Here is a 23,577-nt window from a genome sequence, read left to right on the forward strand (position 1 = left end):
ACAGTCAACCCCTGGAGACAGTCACACAGTCAACCCCTGGAGACAGATTAACAGTCAACCCATGGAGACAGACACACAGTCAACCCCTGGAGACAGTCACACAGTCAACCCCTGGAGACAGATTAACAGTCAACCCCTGGAGACAGACACACAGTCAACCCCTGGATACAGACACTCAGTCAACCCCTGGAGACAGATTAACAGTCAACCCCTGGAGACAGACACACAGTCAACCCCTGGAGACAGACACACAGTCAACCCCTGGATACAGGTACACAGTCAACCCCTGGAGACAGACATACAGTCAACCCCTGGATACAGTTACACAGTCAACCCCTGGAGACAGTCAACCCCTGGAGACAGATTAACAGTCAACCCCTGGAGACAGTCAACCCCTGGAGACAGTCAACCCCTGGAGACAGATTAACAGTCAACCCCTGGAGACAGACACACAGTCAACCCCTGGAGACAGATTAACAGTCAACCCCTGGAGACAGTCAACCCCTGGAGACAGTCAACCCCTGGAGACAGATTAACAGTCAACCCCTGGAGACAGACACACAGTCAACCCCTGGAGACAGATTAACAGTCAACCCCTGGAGACAGACAGAGAATGAAATCAAACACTGGATGCAGACACACACACATCGTTTATTAGGTTTCGTCATCATTTAATATATTAGACCAACATGGGGGACACACACATGGAATTCACTTCTGAAGGTTGTTATTATTCATTCATGACTAATATTATTTATTTATACATGTGTAATATAATATAGATAACAAACTATTTGCCTCCCTTTCAAAGCGGGAGAGATTGACATCAGATAAATGTAAAAAATATGAAAATAATATTTTATCATGATAATAATAATAATAATGAAAAACAATGCATAGCATATAGGCTTTTCCAGAACAGCAAGTCTCTATCATCAGGTCTGAGGTGGTAAACTAGCCCCCCCCCCCCTCCTTCCTAGCCAATAGAAACCTGAGGAGGGTGTCCTATGCATCCTGGTACAAAGAACATGGTGAAACCATCTTGAAGCCCAGGCCTGCACCTTTCCAATACTTTTACATTTGTGACGGAGTGCACACGTCAGGAGATAGGAGAGATTATTGGGATGCAGATTCGTGTAGGAGACGAGCTGTTTTGTATAGTATGACTCAGGATGGTGGCGAAGCCTCACTTATCTGTGATCGCTTAGCTTTGCCTGGTTCTGCACTGATCTGTGATCGCTTAGCTTTGCCTGGTGCTGCACTGATCTGTGATCGCTTAGCTTTGCCTGCCTGATTGTAAGTAAAGTGCAGTGGTCAACAGACTGCTCTGTCTGTGGTCATTTAAAGGAGCATGGAGTGTGTCTGTGGTCATTTAAAGGAGCATGGAGTGTGTCTGTGGTCTGGAAACGTCCTCAAAAGGCACCCTATTCCCTATTTAGTGCACTACTTTTGACTAGAGCCCTAAAGTAATCCACTACATATTGGATAGGGTGCTATTTGGGATGTGGACTTTAGTAGTGTGTGAGGAGGAGGAAGGGTGGGTTCAAAACACATTGATGAAAGACACTACCAGATTAAGAGGTATGGTCTATGGAATGGATCCAGGGTATGGTCTATGGTATGGATCCAGGGTATGGTCTATGGTATGGATCCAGGGTATGGTCTATGGAATGGATCCAGGGTATGGTCTATGGTATAGATCCAGGGTATGGTCTATGGTATGGATCCAGGGTATGGTCTATGGAATGGATCCAGGGTATGGTCTATGGAATGGATCCAGGGTATAGATCCAGGGTATGGTCTATGGTATAGATCCAGGGTATGGTCTATGGTATAGATCCAGGGTATGGTCTATGGTATAGATCCAGGGTATGGTCTATGGTATAGATCCAGGGTATGGTCTATGGTATAGATCCAGGGTATGGTCTATGGTATAGATCCAGGGTATGGTCTATGGAATGGATCCAGGGTATGGTCTATGGAATAGATCCAGGGTATGGTCTATGGAATAGATCCAGGGTATAGATCCAGGGTATGGTCTATGGAATGGATCCAGGGTATGGTCTATGGTATGGATCCAGGGTATGGTCTATGGTATAGATCCAGGGTATGGTCTATGGAATGGATCCAGGGTATGGTCTATGGTATGGATCCAGGGTATGGTCTATGGTATGGATCCAGGGTATGGTCTATGGTATAGATCCAGGGTATGGTCTATGGAATAGATCCAGGGTATGGTCTATAGAATGTATCCAGGGTATGGTCTATGGAATGGATCCAGGGTATGGTCTATGGTATGGATCCAGGGTATGGTCTATGGTATGGATCCAGGGTATGGTCTATGGAATGGATCCAGGGTATGGTCTATGGAATGGATCCAGGGTATGGTCTATGGTATGGATCCAGGGTATGGTCTATGGTATAGATCCAGGGTATGGTCTATGGAATAGATCCAGGGTATGGTCTATGGAATGGATCCAGGGTTTAGTCTATGGAATGGATCCAGTGTATAGTCTATGGTATATATCAAGGGTATGGTCTATGGAATAGATCCATGGTATAGATCCAGGGTATGGTCTATGGAATAGATCCAGGGTATAGATCCAGGGTATGGTCTATGGAATAGATACAGGGTATAGATCCAGGGTATGGTCTATGGAATGGATCCAGGGTATGGTCTATGGAATAGATCCATGGTATAGATCCAGGGTATGGTCTATGGAATAGATCCAGGGTATAGATCCAGGGTATGGTCTATGGAATAGATACAGGGTATAGATCCAGGGTATGGTCTATGGAATGGATCCAGGGTATGGTCAATGGAATGGATCCAGGGTATGGTCTATGGAATAGATACAGGGTATAGATCCAGGGTATGGTCTATGGAATAGATCCAGGGTATAGATCCAGGGTATGGTCTATGGAATGGATCCAAGGTATGGTCTATGGAATGGATCCAGGGTATGGTCTATGGTATAGATCCAGGGTATGGTCTATGGAATGGATCCAGGGTACGGACTACTGAATGGATCCAGGGTATAGATCCAGGGTATGGTCTATGGAATAGATCCAGGGTATGGTCTATGGTATAGATCCAGGGTATGGTCTATGGAATGGATCCAGGGTATAGATCCAGGGTATGGTCTATGGTATGGATCCAGGGTATGGTCTATGGAATGGATCCAGGGTATGGTCTATGGTATAGATCAAGGGTATGGTCTATGGTATAGATCAAGGGTATGGATCCAGGGTATGGTCTATGGAATAGACCCAGGGTATATGGTCTATGGAATAGATCCAGGGTATGGTCTATGGTATAGATCCAGGGTATGGTCTATGGAATGGATCCAGGGTAAAGGTCTATGGTATAGATCCAGGGTATGGTCTATGGAATGGATCCAGGGTATGGTCTATGGTATAGATCCAGGGTATGGTCTATGGAATGGATCCAGGGTATGGTCTATGGTATAGATCCAGGGTATGGTCTATGGTATAGATCCAGGGTATAGATCCAGGGTATGGTCTATGGAATAGATCCAGGGTAAGGTCTATGGAATGGATCCAGGGTATGGTCTATGGTATAGATCCAGGGTACGGTCTATGGAATGGATCCAGGGTATGGTCTATGGTATAGATCCAGGGTACGGTCTATGGAATGGATCCAGGGTATGGTCTATGGCATAGATCCAGGGTATGGTCTATAGTATAGATCCAGGGTATGGTCTATGGTAAAGATCCAGGGTATGGTCTATAGTATAGATCCAGGGTATGGTCTATGGTATGGATCCAGGGTATGGTCTATGGAATGGATCCAGGGTATGGTCTATGGAATAGATCCAGGGTACGGATCCAGGTTATGGTCTATGGTATGGATCCAGGGTATGATCTTTGGTATGGATCCAGGGTATGGTCTATGGTATAGATCCAGGGTATGATCTATGGAATGGATCCAGGGTATGGTCTATGGTATAGATCCAGGGTATGGTCTATGGAATGGATCCAGGGTATGGTCTATGGTATAGATCCAGGGTATGGATCCAGGGTATGGTCTATGGTATAGATCCAGGGTATGATCTATGGAATGGATCCAGGGTATGGTCTATGGTATAGATCCAGGGTATGGTCTATGGAATGGATCCATGTTATGGATGGAGTCGATGTAAAGGGAACAAGATGCCTTGGACCGGTCCAATGTGCATGGAGGGGTGTGTCGTGTGTGTGTGTGTGTGTGTGTGTGTGTGTGTGTGTGTGTGTGTGTGTGTGTGTGTGTGTGTGTGTGTGTGAAGTATATATGTCTGTGTGCATATTGGTGTTTTTCCCCCTGGTGCACATCGTCATGGGCATTTGGCTGTTGTCACGTCTCGTTGCTACTATGCGAGCTGTTGTCATGACCACAGTTGTCATGGCTGTCCTCAAAGTGGGCATAAGGCACACACACAACAAGCCACGGCGACCGGTCACGAGGACTAAGGAATAAGAGACGTCATAATCAAGCTGTTTAGATTACCACATTCTCCTGCTGATCTTCATCTGTTTCCTGTCTCTTCATCTGTTTCCCCCTCGCCACCTCTCTCTCCATCTTGTTCTTTGGCACTGGGAGGAGTGGATGGACAGGAGTGAGGGATGATGGGAGGAAGCAAGGGGGCATCCCTGTTGTAGCTCGTTCTCTCCGTCTATTTGGAGAGTTTACTGATGACTCTGATCAGCGCTCCGTTCTCGTCTTTCAGCCTCTGGTTGTCAGCTCTCAGGTCACCGAGCACCTAGAGGAGCAGCGTTGTTATTGGCTGAGAAACTGACGATAGATGCAGCCAATGCACCCTACACACTGAGTATACAAAACATTAAGAACACCTTTCCATGACAAAGACTGACCAGGTGAATCCAGGTGAAAGCTATGATCCCTTATTGATGTCACTTGTTAAATACACTTCAATCAGTGTAGATGAAGGGGAGTAGACGAGGGTGAATGGGCAAGACTAAAGATTTAAGTGCCTTTGAACAGGGTATGGTAGTAGGTACCTTTGAACAGGGTATGATAGTAGGTGTCTTTGAACAGGGTATGGTAGTAGGTGTCTTTGAACAGGGTATGGTAGTAGGTACCTTTGAACGGGGTATGGTAGTAGGTACCTTTGAACAGGGGTATGGTAGTAGGTGTCTTTGAACGGGGTATGGTAGTAGGTGTCTTTGAACGGGGTATGGTAGTAGGTGTCAGGACTTCCGCTGTTTGTTGGACTGAAAACTAATTAACATTGACTTCAGCTGTTTGTTGGACTGAAAACTAATTAACATTGACTTCAGCTGTTTGTTGGACTGAAAACTAATTAACATTGACTTCAGCTGTTTGTTGGACTGAAAACTAATTAACATTGACTTCAGCTGTTTGTTGGACTGAAAACTAATTAACATTGACTTCAGCTGTTTGTTGGACTGAAAACTAATTAACATTGACTTCAGCTGTTTGTTGGGCTGAAAACTAATTAACATTGACTTCAGCTGTTTGTTGGACTGAAAACTAATTAACATTGACTTCAGCTGTTTGTTGGGCTGAAAACTAATTAACATTGACTTCAGCTGTTTGTTGGGCTGAAAACTAATTAACATTGACTTCAGCTGTTTGTTGGACTGAAAACTAATTAACATTGACTTCAGCTGTTTGTTGGACTGAAAACTAATTAACATTGACTTCAGCTGTTTGTTGGACTGAAAACTAATTAACATTGACTTCAGCTGTTTGTTGGACTGAAAACTAATTAACATTGACTTCAGCTGTTTGTTGGACTGAAAACTAATTAACATTGACTTCAGCTGTTTGTTGGACTGAAAACTAATTAACATTGACTTCAGCTGTTTGTTGGACTGAAAACTAATTAACATTGACTTCAGCTGTTTGTTGGGCTGAAAACTAATTAACATTGACTTCAGCTGTTTGTTGGACTGAAAACGAATTAACATTGACTTCAGCTGTTTGTTGGGCTGAAAACTAATTAACATTGACTTCAGCTGTTTGTTGGTCTGAAAACTAATTAACATTGACTTCAGCTGTTTGTTGGACTGAAAACTAATTAACATTGACTTCAGCTGTTTGTTGGACTGAAAACTAATTAACATTGACTTCAGCTGTTTGTTGGACTGAAAACTAATTAACATTGACTTCAGCTGTTTGTTGGGCTGAAATACATGTGACAGAAAGGAGGACCATTGGATAGCAGTACCAGTGATCTACCACCCTGAGCCTGGGTTCCCAAAGTGTCTAAGTATCAGGAGTGCTGATCTAGGATCAGTTTGGGTCTTAGCCACCTTGTCCGAGAGAGATTTGCACGGTTATCAAATTGAATATAGGGTTCTATAGGGCTCTGGTCTAAAGTAGTGCACTATATAGGGAATAGGGTTCTATAGGGCTCTGGTCTAATGTAGTGGACTATATAGGGAATAGGGTTCTATAGGGCCCTGGTCTAAAGTAGTGTACTATATAGGGAATAGGGTTCTATAGGGCCCTGGTCTAATGTAGTGGACTATATAGGGAATAGGGTTCTATAGGGCTCTGGTCTAAAGTAGTGCACTACATAGGGAATAGGGTTCTATAGGGCTCTGGTCTAATGTAGTGGACTATATAGGGAATAGGGTTCTATAGGGCTCTGGTCTAAAGTAGTGGACTATATAGGGAATAGGGTTCTATAGGGCTCTGGTCTAATGTAGTGGACTATATAGGGAATAGGGTTCTATAGGGCCCTGGTCTAATGTAGTGGACTATATAGGGAATAGGGTTCTATAGGGCCCTGGTCTAATGTAGTGGACTATATAGGGAATAGGGTTCAATAGGGCTCTGGTCTAAAGTAGTGCACTATATAGGGAGTAGGGTTCTATAGGGCTCTGGTCTAAAGTAGTGTACTATATAGGGAATAGGGTTCTATAGGGCTCTGGTCTAAAGTAGTGCACTATATAGGGAGTAGGGTTCTATAGTGCTCTGGTCTAAAGTAGTGCACTATATAGGAATAGGGTGAAATTTCGGACTCAGGCTCAACGTACTCCTACAACACTGATGATTTGCAGCACAGTGAGCAGTAATCAGGCGTGTGCATGTAGTGTCTGTGTGGAATACATGCTGGGTTCAAATACTGCTCATCTTTCTGCTCATCTTTCTGCTCATCTTACTGCTCATCTTTCTGCTCATCTTTCTGCTCATCTTTCTGCTCATCTTTCAAATACTGCTCATCTTACTGCTCATCTTTCAAATACTGCTCATCTTACTGCTCATCTTACTGCTCATCTTACTGCTCATCTTACTGCTCATCTTTCAAATACTGCTCATCTTACTGCTCGTCTTTCTGCTCATCTTACTGCTCATCTTACTGCTCATCTTTCAAATACTGCTCATCTTACTGCTCATCTTTCTGCTCATCTTTCAAATACTGCTCATCTTACTGCTCATCTTTCTGCTCATCTTTCTGCTCATCTTACTGCTCATCTTTCTGCTCATCTTACTGCTCATCTTACTGCTCATCTTTCAAATACTGCTCATCTTACTGCTCATCTTTCTGCTCATCTTTCAAATACTGCTCATCTTACTGCTCATCTTACTGCTCATCTTTCTGCTCATCTTTCTGCTCATCTTTCTGCTCATCTTTCTGCTCATCTTACTGCTCATCTTACTGCTCATCTTACTGCTCATCTTTCTGCTCATCTTTCTGCTCATCTTTCAAATACTGCTCATCTTTCTGCTCATCTTTCTGCTCATCTTTCTGCTCATCTTACTGCTCATCTTACTGCTCATCTTTCTGCTCATCTTTCAAATACTGCTCATCTTTCTGCTCATCTTTCTGCTCATCTTTCTGCTCATCTTTCAAATACTGCTCATCTTTCTGCTCATCTTTCTGCTCATCTTTCAAATACTGCTCATCTTTCTGCTCATCTTTCAAATACTGCTCATCTTACTGCTCATCTTTCTGCTCATCTTTCTGCTCATCTTTCAAATACTGCTCATCTTTCTGCTCATCTTTCAAATACTGCTCATCTTTCTGCTCATCTTTCAAATACTGCTCATCTTACTGCTCATCTTTCTGCTCATCTTTCTGCTCATCTTTCAAATACTGCTCATCTTTCTGCTCATCTTTCTGCTCATCTTTCAAATACTGCTCATCTTTCTGCTCATCTTTCAAATACTGCTCATCTTACTGCTCATCTTACTGCTCATCTTTCTGCTCATCTTTCTGCTCATCTTTCAAATACTGCTCATCTTACTGCTCATCTTACTGCTCATCTTTCTGCTCATCTTACTGCTCATCTTTCAAATACTGCTCATCTTACTGCTCATCTTTCAAATACTGCTCATCTTACTGCTCATCTTTCAAATACTGCTCATCTTACTGCTCATCTTTCTGCTCATCTTTCAAATACTGATCATCTTACTGCTCATCTTTCTGCTCATCTTACTGCTCATCTTTCAAATACTGCTCATCTTACTGCTCATCTTTCTGCTCATCTTTCAAATACTGCTCATCTTTCAAATACTGCTCATCCTACTGTTCATCTTTCTGCTCATCTTTCAAATACTACTCATCTTACTTCTCATCATACTGCTCATCTTTCAAATACTGCTCATCTTACTTCTCATCTTACTGCTCATCTTTCAAATACTGCTCATATTACTGCTCATCTTTCAAATACTGCTCATCTTACTGCTCATCTTTCTGCTCATCTTTCAAATACTGATCATCTTACTGCTCATCTTTCTGCTCATCTTACTGCTCATCTTTCAAATACTGCTCATCTTACTGCTCATCTTTCTGCTCATCTTTCAAATACTGCTCATCTTTCAAATACTGCTCATCCTACTGTTCATCTTTCTGCTCATCTTTCAAATACTACTCATCTTACTTCTCATCATACTGCTCATCTTTCAAATACTGCTCATCTTACTTCTCATCTTACTGCTCATCTTTCAAATACTGCTCATATTACTGCTCATCTTTCAAATACTGCTCATCCTACTGTTCATCTTTCTGCTCATCTTTCAAATACTGCTCATCTTACTGCTCATCTTTCAAATACTGCTCATCTTACTGCTCATCTTTCAAATACTGCTCATCTTACTGCTCATCTTTCAAATACTGCTCATCTTACTGCTCATCTTTCTGCTCATCTTTCTGCTCATCTTACTGCTCATCTTACTGCTCATCTTTCAAATACTTTGAGTGTTTAGCAAACGGCTTCTCTATTGGTTCCATTGCAACAGGCAATCTCAATCAAGCCCAGATAATGGATTTGAAAGATTTCGGATACTATTTGAACCCAGGTGAGATGATATATTTTCACCTTCAACTCTGCCTCCAGCTCAGCCACACGCCGCTCCAACATCCGACGCTCCTGATGAGACAGAGACAGAGAGCGCGTGAGAGAGAGATACAGAGAGAGAGAGACATTGACAGAGATATAGAGAGACAGAGAAACAGAGACAGAGAGAGCGTGAGAGAGAGAGATACAGAGAGAGAGAGAGACATTGACAGAGATAGAGAGAGAGAGACAAAGAGAGCGTGAGAGAGAGAGATACAGAGAGAGAGAGAGACATTGACAGAGATAGAGAGACAGAGAGAGCGTGAGAGAGAGAGATACAGAGAGAGAGAGAGACATTGACAGAGATAGAGAGAGAGAAACAGAGAGAGAGAGAGAGAGACAGAGAAAGAGAGACAGAGAAACAGAGACAGAGAGAGAGAAACAGAGACAGAGAGAGAGAAACAGAGAGAGAGACAGAGAGAGACAGAGAGAGGAACGAAGAAAGCGTTTCAGGCAGCAGTAGCCAGTCATGAGGCTAGGCTCAGCATCAGGTGTTTGACACTAGTTACTGTACATATAACACAACACAAGCCACACACGGCAGGAAGGAGAGACTTACCTTCTTCTCCATCTCTAGCATTGCTGAACAATCACTAAAGCGCTCCTGTCTCTGTAGGATACAACACACAGACCAGCAGAAACATTGTTCATGTCAATACGTGTTATACAGTATGCAGTTCAATTGAAAGGCTGTAGGAGACTGTTTATCACGGTCATTATGAAACATATAATGTATGTTAGTGTTTGAGCTGTCTCCACACTGTCATTCAGGGATGTTCTGTAATACCGCCACTGAACACAAGGGGCACTATTTTCTAACCTCACAGCCTCAGTCCACCAAAAGGTTAGCAATGCCAACAAGTACATGTAAAATCCCATAGAGAATGTGAACCAAATGCTAACGAGCGCATTGCGAAGAAATTTATACAGTCTCTTGACCTAAACTACTTATCCGTACACCCTTCCTGTACCCAGGTCGACTCGAAGGCGACCAAACTACCTGTCAGTTATTTTCAATAGAAGACACACAGCAATGTAACCTTAACGTATGACCTGGGTAGGCTTGTCCACTCTGTCTGTGTCTCTGTGTGTGAGACCTGGTTAGGCTTGTCCACTCTGTCTGTGTCTCTGTGTGTGAGACCTGGTTAGGCTTGTACACACTGTCTGTCTGTGTCTCTGTGTCTCTGTGTGTGAGACCTGGTTAGGCTTGTCCACTCTGTCTGTCTGTGTCTCTGTGTGTGAGACCTGGGTAGCCTTGTCCACTCCGGGGGGGGGGGCGGGGTGGGTGGTGTGTGTGAGTCAGTGAGTGAGAGAGAGAGACCTGGGTAGCCTTGTCCAGGTCCAGTCTAGTCTGAGAGACGGTCCTCTGGGTGTCCTGTAGCTGAGACTGGAGTTGACCATTCTCCCTGGACACCACCTCAAACAGCTGGGACAGAAAGACATTACTTTTTCATTCATACAAATGTTTTTTTAAATGTTTAATTCACTCTACTATAACAAGCAATGTTTGTAATAGAATTTAATCCACTATATATATAGCAAAAACATTGCCAATCCATTTGAGAGAGCGGGAAACGGAAACAGAGAGAGAAGGAGAGAGCGGAAGAGAGAGTTGAAGAGAGAGAGGGAAACAGAGAGAGAGTTATAGAGAGCGGGTAACGGAAACAGAGAGGGAGGGAGAGCGGGAGACATGGAGAGAGAAAGAGTCTGAAAACAAACAGGATGAGACTCCCAAATATTGACTAGACCCTTCCAACCATTCAAACTTTATTCCATGTCCCTACCTTCTTGTAATCGTTGGTCTCAGAGCCTCCTCTGTCGATACAGTCGTTACATGACACGTCAGACCTGGGTAAAGCACAGGTCAGAGATATAATAACGACAGTCAGGAAACAGGTCAGAGATATTATAATGACTCACTACTATGACAGTCAGGAAACAGGTCAGAGATATTATAACGACAGTCAGGAAACAGGTCAGAGATATAATAACGACAGTCAGGAAACAGGTCAGAGATACTATAATGACTCACTAATATGACAGTCAGGAAACAGGTCAGAGATATTATAATGACTCACTGCTATGACAGTCAGGAAACAGGTCAGAGATATAATAACGACAGTCAGGAAACAGGTCAGAGATATTATAATGACTCACTACTATGACAGTCAGGAAACAGGTCAGAGATATTATAACGACAGTCAGGAAACAGGTCAGAGATATTATAATGACTCACTACTATGACAGTCAGGAAACAGGTCAGAGATATTATAATGACTCACTACTATGACAGTCAGGAAACAGGTCAGAGATATTATAACGACAGTCAGGAAACAGGTCAGAGATATTATAATGACAGTCAGGAAACAGGACAGAGATATTATAATGCCTCACTACTATGACAGTCAGGAAACAGGTCAGAGATATTATAATGACTCACTAATATGACAGTCAGGAAACAGGTCAGAGATATTATAATGACTCACTACTATGACAGTCAGGAAACAGGACAGAGATATTATAATGACAGTCAGGAAACAGGTCAGAGATATTATAATGACTCACTACTATGACAGTCAGGAAACAGGACAGAGATATTATAATGACTCACTACTATGACAGTCAGGAAGCAGGACAGAGATATTATAATGACTCACTAGTATGCCAGTCAGGAAACAGGACAGAGACATTATAATGACTCACTACTATGACAGTCAGGAAGCAGGACAGAGATATTATAATGACAGCCAGGAAGCAGGACAGAGATATTATAATGACTCACTAGTATGACAGTCAGGAAACAGGACAGTTCAGTGTAAAGGTCAGATCCATACCTGGTGCTGGCGCGCCCACTGCCTCCAAACCCCTCCTCTCCACTGGGCTCGTTGTCATCAGTCTACAGGACCACAGACCACAGAACCTTATAACCACTCATTATGGATGTCAATGTCATCATTACGACAGGTTATTACCAGGATATAAACCTAGTAACCTTATAACCACTCATTATGGATGTCAATGTCCTCATTACGACACGTTATTACCAGGATATAACCTAGTAACCAGTTACAAACAGGACTATGACAGGTTATAATGCCCTGTTGAAAGGTTATAACCAGGACTAGCTCATGCACTCACCTTGCAAGAGAAATGAGGGTTATGAGCCATGCTCAAGGGAACAGAGAGATATTTTACCTAGTCATCTTTTGGTTACTGGCCCAAAGCTCTTAACTGCTCTGCTTCCTGCTGCCCATATATGACGGCGATGTCATCCTTATGAGCAAGGTTTTAGTAGGGTTACAGGGGTTGGAACCGACGTTTCGTTCAGAACAGAACCATTCTCTTCACTGTTCTGACCAGCAATATAAAGTTCTGAACCGGTTTGAACCCCCCAAAAGTACCGGTTGATATCGTTCCTTTCGGTTCCTTTTTTAACCTGTGAAATTAACAGTTTGATTTTTACACGTTTAGCACATTAAATGACTTCACCAATCAGTGCAGATGGAGGAGGTCAGCTAGTTGTTTAGACCAATCAGTGCAGATGGAGGAGGTCAGCTAGTTGTTTAGACCAATCAGTGCAGATGGAGGAGGTCAGCTAGTTGTTTAGACCAATCAGTGCAGATGGAGGAGGTCAGCTAGTTGTTTAGACCAATCAGTGCAGATGGAGGAGGTCAGCTAGTTGTTTAGACCAATCAGTGCAGACGGAGGAGGTCAGCTAGTTGTTTAGACCAATCAGTGCAGGTGGAGATCAGCTAGTTGTTTAGACCAATCAGTGCAGATGGAGGTGGTCAGCTAGTTGTTTGAACCAATCAGTGCAGATAGATGTCAGCTAGTTGTTTAGACCAATCAGGGCAGATGGAGGTCAGCTAGTTGTTTAGACCAATCAGTGCAGATGGAGGTGGTCAGCTAGTTGTTTAGACCAATCAGTGCAGATGGAGGAGGTCAGCTAGTTGTTTAGACCAATCAGGGCAGATGGAGGTCAGCTAGTTGTTTAGACCAATCAGTGCAGATGGAGGAGGTCAGCTAGTTGTTTAGACCAATCAGTGCAGATGGAGGAGGTCAGCTAGTTGTTTAGACCAATCAGTGCAGATGGAGGAGGTCAGCTAGTTGTTTAGACCAATCAGTGCAGACGGAGGAGGTCAGCTAGTTGTTTAGACCAATCAGTGCAGGTGGAGATCAGCTAGTTGTTTAGACCAATCAGTGCAGATGGAGGTGGTCAGCTAGTTGTTTAAACCAATCAGTGCAGATAGATGTCAGCTAGTTGTTTAGACCAATCAGTGCAGATGGAGGAGGTCAGCTAGTTGTTTAGACCAATCAGTGCAGATGGAGGAGGTCAGCTAGTTGTTTAGACCAATCAGTGCAGATGGAAGAGGTCAGCTAGTTGTTTAGACCAATCAGGGCAGATGGAGGTCAGCTAGTTGTTTAGACCAATCAGTGCAGATGGAGGAGGTCAGCTAGTTGTTTAGACCAATCAGTGCAGATGGAGGAGGTCAGCTAGTTGTTTAGACCAATCAGTGCAGATGGAGGAGGTCAGCTAGTTGTTTAGACCAATCAGTGCAGGTGGAGATCAGCTAGTTGTTTAGACCAATCAGTGCAGATGGAGGAGGTCAGCTAGTTGTTTAGACCAATCAGTGCAGATGGAGGAGGTCAACTAGTTGTTTAGACCAATCAGTGCAGATAGATGTCAGCTAGTTGTTTAGACCAATCAGGGCAGATGGAGGTCAGCTAGTTGTTTAGACCAATCAGTGCAGATGGAGGTGGTCAGCTAGTTGTTTAGACCAATCAGTGCAGATGGAGGAGGTCAGCTAGTTGTTTAGACCAATCAGTGCAGATGGAGGAGGTCAGCTAGTTGTTTAGACCAATCAGTGCTGATGAAGCCGGCAAGCTAGTTGTTCAGATGCATGATGGACACACAAGTGTAGTCTATAGAGCAAGATGCAACTGAAATTTTGCAGGTGAGGAGAGAGCAAGAAAGGGTTGAGGAAGAGGCTTGAAGCACTGGGCATCTTGTTATGACATCATTATCTGAATTAGGTCCACAGAATTATACCTAAGAGGCTTCTATGGAGGAACCTTGAATGTCTTTTGAGCTAACTAGCTAACAATATTGTGTGTGCAGAGCGACACCAGAATTAAAAACACTTCTTACCTTTTTGTAGTTAAGAAATCCAAAGTGAAACGTGATAACTAAGCCTTTAGTATTTGTACTAGTTAATCCAATAATCTCTCTCCCTATCTTCTGAATAATGCTTGTAACGTCAGTACAGTAGCCTGGGATTCAGAGGGGGAGGGGCTACAGTAGCCTGGGATTCAGAGGGGGGAGGGGCTACAGTAGCCTGTTTCAGTGGGGGGAACGTCAGGTAGCCTAAACAAGCACAGACACTGGAACAAGTTTCTGAGTGACAGATGCCAGAACTTAAAATAACGTAATTAACCGGTTCCCATGCTTTTAAAATAACAGTTCTGTTCTGTAACAGTATAGATCACTTTCATTCCTGGTTCCGTTTCTGTTCCTTGAACATTTTAGTTTTTTCCCCTCCTGTTTTTGGTTCTGTTCCCTGAACCAGTTCTAACCCCTGGTTATAAAGCATGGCTATGACAGATTACAATGCACTCACCTCTCCAGCCCTCTGAGCTCTCCTCCTGGTCCTCCGTCTCTCCCTGGCGATACGGTCGCTCTCACGTTCCCCTCCACTAGTCTCCTGGCTAGAGGTCGGGGGGCGAGAGGTACCATCCGGTTGAGTCAGCCCCAGCAGGTCAGACTTCTGCAGGTTGGCGATACGGGACCTCCAGCTTACCTCCTGAAGACAATAATACTACAATAATAATACAATCATAACAGAATACATAAACACAGATCACATCCAACATACAGGTGTAACAGTCACAACCAACACAACTATGCACCGTCAATACCACTGACCAAGAAAATCCCAGGGTAGGCAACTAGATTCAGCCGCGGGACGATATTTATCTGAGTGGATGACCACAACTAAGCCCCAAAATAGAGATTGTATTTGAAAATAACAATAATTTCATACCTGGGTTACATTGAGACACGATCACATCTCTTTTATTCCTGGGAAAACTTAGGAACAGATTTTTCCTAAATTAAATTCAAGTTATTTTTGTATATATTTTTTCAACAACCTTGGGGAGACCAAGAAAAAACATCCGAGGGCCGGTTTAGGCCCCGAGGGCCGCCTGTTGTCAAACCCTGGCAGTACGTCCCGTGGTCGGTGACGTCACTTGCATGATGTTGTACACCCCCTCACATATAAACACTGCTCTCACCCCCTCTTCTGCTCTCCTCTTATTGGCCGCCTCCTCCTCCTCCTCTTTCCTCGTCTTCTCTCTCCCTTCGTCCGTCTGGGCTGTCTTCATTGTCTTGTCAGCTTCCTGCAGGTCTGTGAGCGTCACGCCCTGATTGGACAACAGATAGAAGGTGCTGCTCATGTTAAATCAGTAACTTTTTGATAATTACATTTTTTAAAATGTAACCTTTATTGAACAAGTCAGTTAAAAACAAATTCTTATTTTCAATAGTCCTGTTGTTTCCGTGTTTTGTTGGCATCTCTATAAGCTGATTAAAGGGTGAATCCACAGTTGAAACAATAAAGCGGAGGGAGAAATGGAACCGCTCTCAGATGAACTGACATAACTACGGATGCAAGCACTGACCAGCCATTTTAGTTTTAACCATGTTATGAGGCTATACAATGTCTGTTTACATATACAATGTTTACAAACATTGGTTGAAAAACTGTTTTCTATTTTGGATTCTCATAACAGTTGAACTAAGCTCATTAGGCATCTTAAAATGAAATACTTCCAGGATCAATGGGTACATATATATCATTCATTTATAAGTCCAAAAATGGATGTAGAAACTACAGATTGCCCCTTTAAGTCTATAAAAAGCGTGTGAGTTTGATCATTTGTCTATTAGGCCTATGGATCTTTTATCTATTCAGCATGAATTTGATTGAGCCATAAAAGCCCCACTTCCCGGTCTTCGTTGTTGACAGTATGGAGCACAATGATTGACAGGCAGCCTACACTTCATCAATTCAATCTATATTGGGTTAAAATACACAGCAACCTCCATTCAATCTATATTGGGTTAAAATACACAGCAACCTCCATTCAATCTATATTGGGTTAAAATACACAGCAACCTCAATTCAATCTATATTGGGTTAAAATACACAGCAACCTCCATTCAATCTATATTGGGTTAAAATACACAGCAACCTCCATTCAATCTATATTGGGTTAAAATACACAGCAACCTCAATTCAATCTATATTGGGTTAAAATACACAGCAACCTCAATTCAATCTATATTGGGTTAAAATACACAGCAACCTTAATTCGTAAGACATAAAACAGCTAAATGAGAGAGCAGCAGTGTGATTCACATCAATATGTAGATATCAATAATAAGTGATATCCTTATCGCTCGTAGACTACGCCACTGATAATCTATGGATGCCGACAGCAGTCACGCCATTGGGGCGGCAGGGTGGCCTAGTGGTTAGAGCGTTGGACTAGTAACCGAAATGTTGCAAGATCGAATCCCCTGAGCTGACAAGGCAAAAACTGTCGTTCTGCCCCCTGAACAGGCAGTTAACCCACTGTTTCCTAGGCTGTCATTGTAAATAAGAATTTGTTCTTAACTGACATGTCTAGTTAAATAAAAGGTAAAACATTTGTTTTAAATTGGACTTAGATAACAAACGCCTATTCCTGTCAAAGTCCAGACCTGAATCCAATCGAGAATCTGTGGAAAGAACTGAAAACTGCTGTTCACAAATGCTCTCCATCCAACCTCACTGAGCTCGAGCTGTTTTGCAAGAAGGAATGGGAAAAAATTTCAGTCTCTCGATGTGCAAAACTGATAGAGACATACCCCAAGCGACTTACAGCTGTAATCGCAGCAAAAGGTGGCGCTACAAAGTATTAACTTAAGGGGGCTGAATAATTTTTTGATTGTGTCCCACTTGTTGTCGATTCTTCACAAAAAAATACAGTTTTATATCTTTATGTTTGAAGCCTGAAATGTGGCAAAAGGTCGCAAAGTTCAAGGGGGGCAAATACTTTCGTAAGGCACTGTACATCTCCTGAACAAGCTTTGACCTGAGTGGATGGTCCTGACTGTCTGGCGAGCCAGCCTTTAATGTGTTTAACTGTACATGTCTAGGCATGTCTAGGCATGTGGGTCTGCCTGAGTGGATCGTCGTGACTTACAGTTGAAGTCAGAAGTGTACATACACCTTAGCCAAATAAATTTAAACTCAGTTTTTAACAATTCCTGACATTTAATCCTAGTAAAAATTCCCTGTTTTAGGTCAGTTAGAATCACCACTTTATTATAAGAATGTGAAATGTCAGAATAATAGTAGAGAGAATGATTTATTTCAGCTTTTATTTCTTTCATCACATTCCCAGTGGGTCAGAAGTTTAAATACATTCAATTAGTATTTGGTAGCATTGCCTCAAATGTTTCAGGTAGCCTTCCACAAGCTTCCCACAATAAGTTGGGTGAAATTTGGCCCATTCCTCCTGACAGAGCTGGTGTAACTGAGTCAGGTTTGTATGCCTCCTCGCTCACACACGCTTTTTCAGTTCTGCCCACAAATGTTCTATATGATTGAGGTCAGGGCTTTGTGATGGCCACACCAATACCTTGACTTTGTTGTCCTTAAGCCATTTTGCCACAACTTTGGAAGTATGCTTGGGGTCATTGTCCATTTGGAAGACCCATTTGCGACCAAGCTTTAACTTCCCGACTGAGGTCTTGAGATGTTGCTTCTGTAAATCTACATAATTTTCCATCCTCATGATGCCATCTATTTTGTGAAGTGTACCAGTCCCTCCTGCAGCAAAGCACCCCCACAACATGAGGCTGTCACCCCCGTGCTTCACGGTTGGGATGGTGTCTTCGGCTTGCAAGCCTTCCCCTTTTTCCTCCAAACATAACAATGGTCATTATGGCCAAACAGTTCTATTTTGTTTCATCAGACCAGAGGACATTTCTCCAAAAAGTACGATCTTTGTCCCCATGTGCAGTTGCAAACCGTAGTCTAGCTTTTTTATGGTGGTTTTGGAGCAGTGGCTTCTTCCTTGCTGAGCGGCCTTTCAGGTTATGTAGATATAGGACTCGTTTTACTGTGGATATAGATACTTCTGTACTTGTTTCCTCCAGCATCTTCACAAGGTCCTTTGCTGTTGTTCTGGGGTTGATTTGCACTTTTCACACCAAAGTACGTTCATCTCTAGGAGACAGAACGCGTCTCCCACCTGAGCGGTATGACGACTGCGTGGTCCCTTGCGCACTATTGTTTGTACAGATGAACGTGGTACCTTCAGGCGTTTGGAAATTGCTCCCAAGAATGAACCAGACTTGTGGAGGTCTACTATTTTTTCCTGAGTTCTTGGCTGATTTCTTTTGATTTTCCCATGATGCAAGCAAAGATGTACTGAGTTTGAAGGTAGGCCTTGAAATACATCCACAGGTACACCTCCAATTGACTCAAATGATGGCAATTAGCCTATCAGAAGCTTCTAAAGCCATGACATCATTTTCTGGAATTTTCCAAGCTGTTTAAAGGCACAGTCAACTTAGTGTATGTAAACTTCTGACCCACTGGAATTGTGATACAGTGAATTATAAGTTAAATAATTTGTCTGTAAACAATTGTTGGAAAAATTACTTGTGTTTAAGCATAAAGTAGATGTCCTAACCGACTTGCCAAAACTATAGTTTGTTAACAAGAAATTTGTGGAGTGGTTGAAAAACTAGTTTTAATGACTCCAACATAAGTGTATGTAAACTTCTGACTTCAACTGTATATCTCCCTCTCTAACTTTAAGCAGCTTACAGATAGATCACTGTACCTGTAGACACAGCCCATCTGTAAATAGCCCACCCAACTACCTCATCCCCATATTATTACTTACCCTCTTGCTCTTTTGCATCCCAGTATCTCTACTTGCACATCATCATCTGCGCATCTATCACTCCAGTATTAATGCTAAATTGTAATTATTTTCGCATCTATGGCCTATTTATTGCCTACCTCCCTACTTTCTACATTTGCACACACTGTATACAGACTTTTCTATTGTGTTATTGACTGTACGTTTGTTTATGTGAAACTCTGTGTTGTTGTTTTTGTCGCACTGCTTTGCTTTATCTTGGCCAGGTCGAAGTTGTAAATGAGAACTTGTTCTCAACTGGCTTCCCTGGTTAAATAAAGGTGAAATAAAAATAAATAAATCTGTCTGGCGAGCCTTAAATGTAAATGTCTCGGCAGGTGGGCCTACCTGAGTGGATCGTCGTGACTGTCTGGCGTGTCTGGATCGAGCCTTCCTCTGAGCCTCCGCCTCCTCATCACGAACCGGGGTCAAGTAGGATCTGGACCGGGGAACACAGAACATTACCCATAACACACCACACCATTTAGACATCTCCCATCTGATCCCAATGTGTAAACATAACTACATGCATCTACATCTAAATGACTACATTCATCTACATTTATAAATCTGACTACATTCATCTACATTTATAAATCTATATGACTACATTCATCTACATTTATAAATCTATATGACTACATTCATCTACATTTATAAATCTATATGACTACATTCATCTACATTTATAAATCTATATGACTACATTCATCTACATTTATAAATCTATATAACTACATTCATCTACATTTATAAATCTATATGACTACATTCATCTACATTTATAAATCTATATGACTACAGATAGGAGCAGAGGGGAACACAGAACATAACTACATTTATCTTCATTTAACTACACTATAATTATGTAAAGACATTCATCTTACATTTAACTACATTTATAAATCTATGACTACATTTATAATAAGGACTACATTCATCTACATTTAACTAAATTCATAAATATATGACAATATTTATAAATATATAACTACATTAATCTACATTTATAAATCTACATTTATTCATACAGAACGGTAAGTGGGTTTTATTTAGACAGAAAGGTAAGTGGGTTTTATTTAGACAGAAAGGTAAATGGGTTTTATTTAGACAGAAAGGTAAGTGGATTTTATTTAGACAGAAAGGTAAATGGGTTTTATTTAGACAGAAAGGTAAGTGGGTTTTATTTAGACAGAAAGGTAAATGGGTTTTATTTAGACAGAAAGGTAAGTGGATTTTATTTAGACAGAAAGGTAAATGGGTTTTATTTAGACAGAAAGGTAAGTGGATTTTATTTAGACAGAAAGGTAAATGGGTTTTATTTAGACAGAAAGGTAAATGGGTTTTATTTAGACAGAAAGGTAAATGGGTTTTATTTAGACAGAAAGGTAAGTGGATTTTATTTAGACAGAAAGGTAAGTGGATTTTATTTAGACAGAAAGGTAAATGGGTTTTATTTAGACAGAAAGGTAAGTGGATTTTATTTAGACAGAAAGGTAAATGGGTTTTATTTAGACAGAAAGGTAAATGGGTTTTATTTAGACAGAAAGGTAAATGGGTTTTATTTAGACAGAAAGGTAAGTGGATTTTATTTAGACAGAAAGGTAAATGGGTTTTATTTAGACAGAAAGGTAAATGGGTTTTATTTAGACAGAAAGGTAAATGGGTTTTATTTAGACAGAAAGGTAAGTGGGTTTTATTTAGACAGAAAGGTAAATGGGTTTTATTTAGACAGAAAGGTAAATGGGTTTTATTTAGACAGAAAGGTAAGTGGGTTTTATTTAGACAGAAAGGTAAGTGGATTTTATTTAGACAGAAAGGTAAGTGGGTTTTATTTAGACAGAAAGGTAAGTGGATTTTATTTAGACAGAAAGGTAAATGGGTTTTATTTAGACAGAAAGGTAAGTGGATTTTATTTAGACAGAAAGGTAAGTGGGTTTTATTTAGACAGAAAGGTAAGTGGATTTTATTTAGACAGAAAGGTAAGTGGATTTTATTTAGACAGAAAGGTAAGTGGATTTTATTTAGACAGAAAGGTAAGTGGATTTTATTTAGACAGAAAGGTAAGTGGGTTTTATTTAGACAGAAAGGTAAGTGGATTTTATTTAGACAGAAAGGTAAATGGGTTTTATTTAGACAGAAAGGTAAGTGGATTTTATTTAGACAGAAAGGTAAGTGGGTTTTATTTAGACAGAAAGGTAAGTGGGTTTTATTTAGACAGAAAGGTAAGTGGATTTTATTTAGACAGAAAGGTAAGTGGGTTTTATTTAGACAGAAAGGTAAGTGGATTTTATTTAGACAGAAAGGTAAATGGGTTTTATTTAGAAAGAAAGGTAAGTGGATTTTATTTAGACAGAAAGGTAAGTGGGTTTTATTTAGACAGAAAGGTAAGTGGGTTTTATTTAGACAGAAAGGTAAGTGGATTTTATTTAGACAGAAAGGTAAGTGGGTTTTATTTAGACAGAAAGGTAAGTGGATTTTATTTAGACAGAAAGGTAAGTGGGTTTTATTTAGACAGAAAGGTAAGTGGATTTTATTTAGACAGAAAGGTAAGTGGGTTTTATTTAGACAGAAAGGTAAGTGGATTTTATTTAGACAGAAAGGTAAGTGGATTTTATTTAGACAGAAAGGTAAGTGGATTTTATTTAGACAGAAAGGTAAGTGGATTTTATTTAGACAGAAAGGTAAGTGGGTTTTATTTAGACAGAAAGGTAAGTGGATTTTATTTAGACAGAAAGGTAAATGGGTTTTATTTAGACAGAAAGGTAAGTGGATTTTATTTAGACAGAAAGGTAAGTGGGTTTTATTTAGACAGAAAGGTAAGTGGGTTTTATTTAGACAGAAAGGTAAGTGGATTTTATTTAGACAGAAAGGTAAGTGGGTTTTATTTAGACAGAAAGGTAAGTGGATTTTATTTAGACAGAAAGGTAAATGGGTTTTATTTAGACAGAAAGGTAAGTGGATTTTATTTAGACAGAAAGGTAAGTGGGTTTTATTTAGACAGAAAGGTAAGTGGGTTTTATTTAGACAGAAAGGTAAGTGGATTTTATTTAGACAGAAAGGTAAGTGGGTTTTATTTAGACAGAAAGGTAAGTGGATTTTATTTAGACAGAAAGGTAAGTGGGTTTTATTTAGACAGAAAGGTAAGTGGGTTTTATTTAGACAGAAAGGTAAGTGGATTTTATTTAGACAGAAAGGTAAGTGGGTTTTATTTAGACAGAAAGGTAAGTGGATTTTATTTAGACAGAAAGGTAAATGGGTTTTATTTAGACAGATAGAAAGGTAAGTGGATTTTATTTAGACAGAAAGGTAAATGGGTTTTATTTAGACAGAAAGGTAAGTGGATTTTATTTAGACAGAAAGGTAAGTGGATTTTATTTAGACAGAAAGGTAAGTGGATTTTATTTAGACAGAAAGGTAAGTGGGTTTTATTTAGACAGAAAGGTAAGTGGATTTTATTTAGACAGAAAGGTAAGTGGATTTTATTTAGACAGAAAGGTAAGTGGGTTTTATTTAGACAGACAGAAAGGTAAGTGGATTTTATTTAGACAGAAAGGTAAGTGGATTTTATTTAGACAGAAAGGTAAGTGGGTTTTATTTAGACAGACAGAAAGGTAAGTGGATTTTGTTTAGACAGAAAGGTAAGTGGATTTTATTTAGACAGAAAGGTAAGTGGGTTTTATTTAGACAGAAAGGTAAGTGGATTTTATTTAGACAGAAAGGTAAGTGGATTTTATTTAGACAGAAAGGTAAGTGGATTTTATTTAGACAGAAAGGTAAGTGGATTTTATTTAGACAGAAAGGTAAGTGGATTTTATTTAGACAGAAAGGTAAGTGGATTTTATTTAGACAGAAAGGTAAGTGGGTTTTATTTAGACAGAAAGGTAAGTGGATTTTATTTAGACAGAAAGGTAAGTGGATTTTATTTAGACAGAAAGGTAAGTGGATTTTATTTAGACAGAAAGGTAAGTGGATTTTATTTAGACAGAAAGGTAAGTGGATTTTATTTAGACAGAAAGGTAAGTGGATTTTATTTAGACAGAAAGGTAAGTGGGTTTTATTTAGACAGAAAGGTAAGTGGGTTTTATTTAGACAGAAAGGTAAGTGGATTTTATTTAGACAGAAAGGTAAGTGGATTTTATTTAGACAGAAAGGTAAGTGGGTTTTATTTAGACAGACAGAAAGGTAAGTGGATTTTATTTAGACAGAAAGGTAAGTGGATTTTATTTAGACAGAAAGGTAAATGGGTTTTATTTAGACAGAAAG

General features: G+C 40.8%; 1 protein-coding gene across 1 annotated transcript in view; it reads right to left on the reverse strand.

Annotated features, from left to right (window-relative positions):
• Nucleotides 1-640: 640 nt before the first annotated feature.
• LOC139405206 (protein phosphatase 1 regulatory subunit 12A-like) overlaps nt 641-23,577 on the reverse strand; it is a 95,881-nt gene continuing 72,944 nt past the window's right edge. Inside the window, exons 15-23 of the mRNA XM_071147635.1 lie at nt 19,660-19,750; nt 15,625-15,753; nt 14,949-15,131; nt 12,165-12,226; nt 11,115-11,178; nt 10,652-10,756; nt 9,890-9,940; nt 9,313-9,363; nt 641-4,760 (exon numbers count right to left, since the gene is read on the reverse strand). Coding sequence (XP_071003736.1) covers nt 4,674-4,760; nt 9,313-9,363; nt 9,890-9,940; nt 10,652-10,756; nt 11,115-11,178; nt 12,165-12,226; nt 14,949-15,131; nt 15,625-15,753; nt 19,660-19,750 — 823 coding nt within the window. The 3' untranslated portion in view covers nt 641-4,673. The remainder of the gene's footprint in view (nt 4,761-9,312; nt 9,364-9,889; nt 9,941-10,651; nt 10,757-11,114; nt 11,179-12,164; nt 12,227-14,948; nt 15,132-15,624; nt 15,754-19,659; nt 19,751-23,577) is intronic.

The sequence above is a fragment of the Oncorhynchus clarkii genome, unplaced genomic scaffold, assembly GCF_045791955.1.
Source record: "Oncorhynchus clarkii lewisi isolate Uvic-CL-2024 unplaced genomic scaffold, UVic_Ocla_1.0 unplaced_contig_13062_pilon_pilon, whole genome shotgun sequence".
NCBI lineage: Eukaryota > Metazoa > Chordata > Actinopteri > Salmoniformes > Salmonidae > Oncorhynchus > Oncorhynchus clarkii.